Source organism: Pongo abelii, chromosome 6 (genome assembly GCF_028885655.2).
Source record: "Pongo abelii isolate AG06213 chromosome 6, NHGRI_mPonAbe1-v2.0_pri, whole genome shotgun sequence".
NCBI lineage: Eukaryota > Metazoa > Chordata > Mammalia > Primates > Hominidae > Pongo > Pongo abelii.
The window spans coordinates 148,733,038-148,742,160 of NC_071991.2; the positions used below are offsets into that span (position 1 = coordinate 148,733,038).

A 9,123-nucleotide genomic window follows, 5' to 3' on the forward strand; every position below is an offset into this window, starting at 1 on the left:
GCAACTCCAAAAGGCAAAACCAAGGTCAGAGGGAGTGACATTCTCCCTCACCATAGAAATAACTGAAGAGGGAATGAGCATGGAACACTCCTCCAACCACGGAGTTACAGGAGGGAGGCGCGGGGCACGGGGCGGCTCAGGCAACAGCAGGACAAGGTTAGCAGGCAAGAAAGGCCCACCCTTGCATCGTGGTGGTGTAGAGAGGGTGAGGCTGACAGCACCAAGAGGGATCTGGGGCTCATTTTAGAATCAGCCGTAGAGCCACCCCCTCTCTGTCCACTGCCTCACACATTTGCTCATTCATTCAAAAAATACTTCTCTGTACTGTGTGGAACAAGACAGATGCAGCCATGCCTTTAAGGAGCCCTGCAACTCAGTATTAGCCTCTTTGGTAGGTGCTGCAAGACAGAAGAAGCCGGGGTGGGAGAAAGCCTCCCTGGAAGAGGTGGAACTGAAGTGGAGGCTTCAAGGATGAGTGCAGTTAGCCAGATGAAGGGAGCTGGGAAGGGTGTCGGAGGTGCAGGGAACAGCACGTGTGAGGGCCCTGAGTGAGGGCACAAGAATGAAGCCACAAGGAAGTGGAAGGCGGAACCAATCAGATTTGTGTTTAGAAAGCCCATTCTGGTTACCGTGCTGGGCTAGGGTCTGATGCAGGGGCAAGGCTGAGTCTGCGGCACTCAGATGGAGGCAGAAGATCACAGTGCGTGGACTAGGGCGGTTACGTAGGAAATCAGAAGCGGATGGAATTGACACTTATCTAGGAAATAAAATCAAATAAAAGGATGTGGCAATTGTTCCAATGGAGAGAAAAGAAACGGGGTGGACTTGGTCACTTCAGGTCTGGACCTGAGCCTCAATATCACTGTTTAGCAATGTGGCCCATCCACCCCACTGCAGAGGGGCCCTACTCCCTTGTCCTCATGTGTTCACAAGGAAACATGTACTCTATTCCTAGGAGAGGAGATGCTGGAATGACCCTGGCCCTCTCCCCACCCTTCTTCCCTGTGGGAGGAGGCTCTGTCAGATGAGGTGGTGAGGGCCTGCACCAGCCGCACAATCCCTTTCCCAGGCGGGTGGGGTGAAGGTGCTGAAGACAAGGCTGCTTACCCTGTGGCCAGCGTTCCTCTTCTAGGCGAGTCTGTTTTAGGACACAGATCATCTCCTTCTGTTCCCGTGCCCAGGTAAGCAAACCCAGCTTAGGGAGTAGGACCTGCCTTCTACACTTGGGCCTCAGGTTCAAGCCTCTCTTCAGCTCGACTTTCCTTGCACTTAAGTTAACTGATGCCTGTGCCTGTTTTTCCATGGGTTCAGGACCTGTGGGGAAAGACCAGGACTGGTCCCTCCTCATACCCAAACTCACCTGTGGGGTCTGTGTACTGAAGGAGCTCTTTATTTCCTATAAGGATATTACCCCTACCTGGAGAATGTGACTCTGTACTTGATTTCCAATTTTAAATAAACCTTCCTGCTGCCTGATATTTATCAGAAACATTGTTGTAAATATCAATATAGAGAGTATTTCCTGGACAGGCTTGATGGCTCATGCCTTCCAACACTTTGGGAGGCTGAAGTGGGAGGATTGCTTGAGCCCAGGAATTTGAGACCAGCCTAGGAAATACAGTGAGACCTCGTTCTCTACTAAAATAAAAACAAAACAAACAAAAGCTAGGGGGCACTGTGGCTTACGCTTGTAGTCCCAGTTAGGAGGCTAAAGCAGGATCGCCTGAGCCCACAAGTTCGAGGCTGCAGTGAGCCATGATCACACCACTGCACTCCAGCCTGAGCAACAGTGTGAGACCCTGTCTCTTACAAAAGAGAAAGAGGGTATTTCCTGAAGGTAGCAATGCATTCCTCTAGTTGCTCCAAATTTTAAGTTTGGGTTAAGCAATATTACCAATATGTTCATGGCTGGGGAGTATTGTGTTGGTCCTTGCCTTAGCCCTAGGAAGCGGTTGTGACATTGTTGAGAACATTGCGTAACTTTGTCACGTGGTATCCCCTTCATTTCCTCATACAGGAGAGACCTCCCAGGGGCTCGGGACCAGAAATCACAGTGATTTGAGCAAGTTGTTTGATTTTTATCTTATGCACAGTGTAAATCATGTAACTGCTTGCTTCTCTGCTGGCATCGGGGTCTCTGGGCCTCATGGTTTGCATTTGGTACAGTAGCCACATCCTGGGCGACACCATGTTTTCTCTACTCTATCTCTGTCTCAGTTTCCTCACTATATGTATCTTTGCAAACTACTGAAACCCTTTTCAGGATGAGGCGGAGCATAAGAACACCTCCCTGTGTCTTCCTCTCCCTCCCGTATGGCACAGTGTCCCTCACTCCAGGGCATTTTCCCAGAACGCTCTTCAGTCTGGGAAAAAGGTTCACATGGGAGATGGTCCAAGTTTGTAAATTCCAGTAGGAGGCCTGTGTGGGGCACACGCTTAAGAGGCACGTTCTCAAATCCCTGGAAGTAAGTGTAGAGTGCCAAGAATCGGTGTCACAGCTTGGAAAGTCAATAAACCGAATGCACTATCCCAAAAGGTGGGCCTGGCTGAAGTGATCAGCCCTCCTCTACGGTCCTTTATGAGTCAGCAAGGATTCCCACACCCCTCATTAGCAAGGAGCACAGGGGGACACAGCAATGGTCCCTACAAGATGGCCCTCAGCCAAGTACCCATCAGAAGCAGGCGGTGGCCTCAGCTTGGCCCCTCTGGTACAGCAATTCCAGATGGTTCGGAGTCCAGCCATAGATGAGGGAAGTCCACTCATCCCCGATGGCTGGCTCAGCCTCCTCCAGGTGACACCTCTAGCTCATTACCTCCACCACTTAATTCTCACTAATCATGAGCACTCACTTGCAGTCACACCGCCAGCTTTGGGGTGAGGACAGACGCCTAGGCACCAGCACCAGGGCCCGTCAGCATCCAAATGCCCAAGTGCCTGCCTGGCTGCCAAGAGCCTGCAATGCACACCGCCGATTGCATTTGAATGCGACTCCAAGATAAGATGCCAAACTTCCACCACCTTGTCACTCTTGGAGCTGGGGCTTCTGACTCATGGCCAGGGCCACTCTGGGGCCAGGTGTCACTAGGATGGACCTACTGCCCCAGGGCCCCAGCTCCAATCTTCGCAGGCCTCCCCTGCCCTCCTCCCTTGTACCCATCCTGCAGTGACCCTTCAGGAAAGGTCTGGAACAGCCCAAGGCTCCCTCCGACTGCTGCTGGGGAGCCCCTTAGGGCCCAGCTAAGTGCACATCAAATATTAGGAGGACTCTCCACGTGGGGGACCACTTCAGGTGCACTCCCCCAGGAAGCTTAGCTGCCTCCCATCAGCCTGCCCCCCATTCAACCTGGCCTCTACCCTCAGGCACCCCAGAACTGTAGAGTGCTTGGTTTAATATACTAGTTCACATCTTTTCTTTATGAATTTCAGCTAAAACACCAACCACCACAAACTGAGCAACCAGTCCCTAGTTCACCTCAGGTGCTGGGGAGGTGTTGGGGATGAGGGTGGGACCTTTGCTTGGAGGCCTTGACTTTCCTGCAGGTGGCCTGGGGCTTCAGGTGTGGGGCTGGGCATGCCGGCACCAGGTGTGTTTCCTTGGTGATGGGTACCAGGTGACTGGCGCCTGCTGCTGCCCTGTGTGGCTTGGATCCTCTGGGCCAGGACAGCTTACCCAGCAGCCGGTGCCTTGCCCCATTTTGCCCTGGGCCTGCACCTCACTGGAGGAGGAGGGGCACTGGGGGAGTTTGAAGGGGAACGGGGCTGTCCCTGGCCTTCAGAGCAGCCTGGCAGGAGGATGAGTTCCTCTGCCCACTTCTGAGGAAGGAGAAGCAGAGAAAGCACTCTCATTCTGCCCACAGCCCCAGGCCTCCCCGAGCCTCAGGCTCCTCTGAGCCATTTCCAATTGTACCTTTCCAGGACTTTCCTGATGTGTCCCTCCTCAGTGCTCTGAGGCCTGTGTGGTCTGTGGCCCTTTGTGCCCGATTGTCAAGGCTGCTCTCCAAGGCCGCAGGCCCTGAGGACAGGGACTGGGCTCCACATGCCTTGAGGCCCTGACAGTACCCACCCTGTTGCCAGGTGCCTCCCACTGGCGAAGCCAGCCAGCGTGATGATGGCTGGGGCTGGGCAGGCAGAACTCAGACCAGACTTCAGTTCCGACCCCTTACCATGCCAGGTGGGGCTCTGGGGCAGGTGGCTTTTCTGCCCAGAGCCTCAGTGTGTCCTTCTGGACAAGTGGGGACTGATGTGGACAAATGCAGACCATCTTCCTCTCACTCCTTGGGGAGGAGGCTTAGGAGGGCCCTACAAGTAAGCAATGGCCCAGAGTGCACCAGAACTAGAGGTCCGCCTGGGGCAGGGCAGAGTTGGCTCTCACCGCGGGCTGTGCAGTAGACGGCTGCCACCTCCCTCCTGCCACAAGCAGAACCCTGCCTGGGGCCCTGCAGGGATTTTAGAGGTTTCTGAGCACAAGCTGTGCCAAGGAATCAGCAGGTTCCTTCCAGCTCGCAGAGAGCATGTGGTGTGTGTGCATGTGAGCATGTGTACGTATGCGCACGCTTCTGCATGTACGCAGTGAGAGGAGATGGGGTGTTGTCTGGGTGTCTAGGTGGGGAGGAAGTAGAGCACGCCAGAGCCCAGACCATGCTCACATGAACCCAAAACTTGGTTTCAGGCTAGCTTGTCCCTGGCTCAGAATGGCTTTGAGAGGCAGGACCTAAGGACACCAGGAGGTGAGAGGACACGCAGGAAAGGGAGTGTGGGATGGAGGGAAGGACATTAATGACATGTGTCAGCAGGGGTGGGGAGAGGGACAGAGAGGCCCTGCCATGGGCACTAAGGAGTCCAGCTGGGAGCAGAAATGCCAGGAGGGGGCCATCCGGTGGGAGCAGGAGCAGAGGGCTGGCCAACTCTCCATGGGGCCCCAGAGCTCCTGCTCCTGGGCTGGCAGGGGAGGAAGCACCTACCTGTACCACGGTGGGTGGGTGCTGAAGACCTGGAGTCATAGATGGCAGGGTCCTGCACCTGGAGAGTCATCCAGTGCCCCCTTGGTGCCTGGGCCCAGAGCCCACCGCGCCTGCAGCACCAAGGGCCATTCTGAGGATCTGAAAGGAGAGGTCCGACCCTGAGCCCCAAGGTAGATTCAAGGAGGCCTCGGGAAGCTGCGAAGAAGCCAAACTCCCCGGAGTGGAGGTCTGAGGAAGCCAGGACACTGTGCAGAAAAAAGGGCCTAGGATGGAGGCAACCAGCATGGGCCAGCTGGGGCTGGGGTGGCATAAGGCAGGGCGCGGGTGGGAGCAGTATGTGTGGGAAGCAGACAGAGACCGGCCCCAGGGTCCTGCCGGACAAAGAACTTGAAAGACAGAGCAGGGAACCCAGGCAGAGCCCAAGCCCCGACTGGAGAGGCCAGTTTTTGGAGTGTGGCAATGGTTGGAGGGAGAGAGCTGGGCATTGGAGGCAAAGGCCAGAGGGCAGGTCAGGATGGTAACTGGGATGGCCCTGGAGCCCAGGGGCATGGAGGGACTCCAGAGGTGGCAGGCAGGTAGTCAGCCTGCTCCATGACTACCAGCTGGCCTGGGCGCCTCCCTCCTAGTCCCTGCTAGTGCCTGCTCTGTCCTGTCCTGCCCTGCTTCCTTCCCTGCTGGAAGAGCAGGAAGGCCTCCAGCTCGTTGGGTCAGGACCCAATTTATGAAATGAAGTCCCTGAGCAGACGGTGGGGCTTGGGAGCTACGAAGACAGCAGTGCTCTAGGAGCAGGGTGTGGGTGACAGAGGTGGGGCTTGGGAGCTACGAAGACAGCAGTGCTCTAGGAGCGGGGTGTGGGTGACAGAGGTGGGGCTTGGGAGCTACGAAGACAGCAGTGCTCTAGGAGCGGGGTGTGGGTGACAGAGGTGGGGCTTGGGAGCTACGAAGACAGCAGTGCTCTAGGAGCGGGGTGTGGGTGACAGAGGTGGGGCTTGGGAGCTACGAAGACAGCAGTGCTCTAGGAGCGGGGTGTGGGTGACAGAGGTGGGGCTTGGGAGCTACGAAGACAGCAGTGCTCTAGGAGCGGGGTGTGGGTGACAGAGGTGGGGCTTGGGAGCTACAAAGACAGCAGTGCTCTAGGAGCGGGGTGTGGGTGACAGAGGTGGGGCTTGGGAGTGGCTCAGGGTCTGGTTAAGCCATGTGGGCAAAAGGGGCTGCTGCCCATGGATCAACCCTGAGCAGGGTTGGGAGGAAAGGGGATGAGGAAGGAGGAGGCTGGAGACAGGGAGTGCTGGGGATGGGAGAGCTGGTGGGGTCCCGGAGACAGACAGGGAGGGGAGGATGAGGAGAGGAAGATGCAGTAGGGGAGGGGCTACCAGTCCAGGGTTGGGGGGAGGTGCCCTGAAGGAAGGTGGGGGACGGAGGGACAACCTGAATAGGAGAGGGGTATCCAGGGAAGACGGTGGCAAGTGGAGACAGAGAAGGTGCCAGGCAGGGGAATGATGGGAAGGTGCTAGGTAGGGGAAGGAGGGAGAGGATGCCAGGCAGGGGAAGGAGGGAAGGTGCCAGACAGGGGGAGTAGGAAGCAGAGCATGCCAGGCAGGAGCAGGTTGAGAAAGTGCTCGGCAGGGGGGAGGTGACAGGCAATGGGAGGAGGTGGTGCCAGACAGGGGGAGGAGGGGAAGGTGCCAGGCAGGAGGGTGCCAGACGAGGGAAGGAAGGGAGATGCAGGTGGAGGGAGGATAGGAAGGTACTGGAGAGGGAAGGAGGGGAAGATGCCAGGCAGCGATGGGGAGGAGGTGGTGTCACAGAGGGGCTGAATGGGAGTCTGCCAGTCAGGGAAGAGGTGCAAGGAAGGGGTAGGAGGAAGAGGTACGAGGTTGGGGTGGGGGTGGAGGGAGGTGCCAGGCGGGGGGACGGAAAGAGTCAGGAGTGGGGGAGATACCTGGAAAGGAGGAGGGGATGCCAGGTAGGGAGGAGGGGAAGTGCCAGGTGAGGAGAAGGTGCCAGGCAGGAGAAGGAGGGGGGATGCCTGGCAGTGGGAGAAGGGATGCCAGGCAGGGGGAGGAGGGGGAAGCCAGGCAGGGGGAGGAGGGATGCCAGGCAGGGAGGAGAAGGGATGCCAGGCAGGGGGAGGAGGGGGATGCCAGGCAGGGGGAGGAGGGGGAGGATGCCAACAGAGGCGAGCAGAGACTGCCAGGCAGGGAAGGCGGGGGCGCCGGCGCAGCGCGGCCGGGAGGCGCCTTCGCCAAGGGCCGTGGGGGCCGCGCGGCGCGGGTCGCTCACCTGCTCCCCCGGGACCCCGGCCCGGAGCGCGGCCGCCCGCTCCCCGCTCGGCGCTCGGCTCGGCCCGGCGCCTGCGCCGCTGCAGCCCGGAGCGGGGGAGGCGCAGGGAGCGTCTGCAAAGAGCGAGGAGCTTAATAATGAGTTAGGGACCGGAGCAGGAAGCGTCGCCCCATCCAGCCGTCGGTGTGCTCGCCAGCTCGGAGCCCCGCGGCGGGCCCTGGCCAGACCCGTTGTGATCTTCAGCCTGTACACAGATGTGTCGTAGGTCTGTGCTTGCATCTGCACGTCCACGAGTCACACACGCAGTCAGCATCCTGTGTGGCCGCAGACATCACCTACACTAGGACCACACACGCGCATGCACGTGGGCGCGCACACACAGGCACACAAACAGTTGTCCTCACACACAGATTCAGTCAGATCATCCTACGTGGCTGCAGACATTACCTAGACGAGGTCCCGGACACCCATGTGCACCCCGCCCCCCAATACGCACACATCCTGGGAGGCTTTGGGTCCATCAAGCCTCAAGGCCATGTTCTCACTAATGCCAATCTTCTCCTTTTGTGTACTCAATACTTAAATTTGGCAGCTTGGAGAAGCCTCTTCCCAACTTCCAGCCAGGCAAGCCCAGCTCTGGCCATCTCATGGGCTCTTCCAGGGCCCCGCCTCACACAGCTGAGCTACCACAGTGCCCAGCACAGAGGGGGACCCCAGCCTACCCGCAGAATGAAGGAGCCCTAGAGAGCTCAGGCAACAGCGGGGGAAGTGGGAGCACCTCCCTAAGCAGCCAGCGGGCAGGGAGCCTGCCAAGCATTTGGGGTTAGGTGGGCCTGGCAGGCCCCCAGTAGGAGGCAGGCAGGCAGCAGGGATTCATGGTCTGAGGCTGAGGTCAAGGTCAGGTCCTTCTCCCTCAGGTTCCCGCCTCTGCCCCCGCAGATATCCAGCCTTTCCCCAGGCCAGGCCACGCCCTCAACACTAGGGGTATTTTGGGGTCTGGGCTCTGCACTGCCTGGGTTTGTCTCTGTGATGGGCAGGCCCAAGGCAGAGACAGAGCTTTTCCACACCTTCCCTTTCTGGTACCTTCCTATCCTCCCTTCATCTGAAAATATTTATGTTTTATTCTTTTAATTTTTTTTTTTTGAGACTAAGTCTTGCTCTTGTCCCCCAGGCTGGAGTGCGATGGCGCAATCTCAGCTCACTGCGACCTCTGCCTCCTGGGTTCAAGAGATTCTCTTGCCTCAGCCTCCCAAGTAGCTGGGATTACGGGCACCTGCCACCATGCCTGGCTAATTTTTGTATTTTTAGTAGAGACGAGGTTTCACCATGTTGGCTAGGCTGGTCTCGAACTCCTGACCTCAGGTGATCTGCCCGCCTCGGCCTCCCAAAGTGCTGGGATTACAGGCGTGAGCCACCGCACCCTTCATGTTTTAAATTTTTAATTGTGATAAAATAAACATAATGTAAAATTTACCGTCTTAGCCATTTTGAAGCGTATGTTAGGTATTGTAAAGTATTTCACATTGTTGTGCAACCAATCTCCAGAACTCTTTCCATCATCCCAAACTGGAACTCTGTATCCATCTAACAACAACTCCCCCTTCCCCCTTCCCGTCCCCTGGCAACCACATTCTACTTTCTGTCCATAAATTTGACTACTCCATGTACCTCATATAGTGCCTTTGTGGCTGGCTTATTTCACTTCACACAATGTCTTCAAGGTTCATCCACATTGTAACACGAGTCAGGATTTTCTTCCTTTTTAAGGCCGAAATGTATTCCATTGTGTGTATACACCCCTGTTGTTGTTGTTGTTGTTGTATTAGAGATGGGATCTTACTCTGTCACCCATGCTGGAGTGCAGTGGCACGATCTAGG

General features: G+C 56.9%; 1 protein-coding gene across 1 annotated transcript in view; it reads right to left on the reverse strand.

Moving 5' to 3' along the window:
- SMARCD3 (SWI/SNF related, matrix associated, actin dependent regulator of chromatin, subfamily d, member 3) overlaps window positions 1-7,337 on the reverse strand; it is a 38,552-nt gene extending 31,215 nt beyond the window's left edge. Inside the window, exons 1-2 of the mRNA XM_024249439.3 lie at window positions 7,246-7,337; window positions 4,963-5,100 (exon numbers count right to left, since the gene is read on the reverse strand). Of these exons, the coding sequence (XP_024105207.1) occupies window positions 4,963-5,001 (39 nt within the window). The 5' untranslated portion in view covers window positions 5,002-5,100; window positions 7,246-7,337. The remainder of the gene's footprint in view (window positions 1-4,962; window positions 5,101-7,245) is intronic.
- Window positions 7,338-9,123: the final 1,786 nt, after the last annotated feature.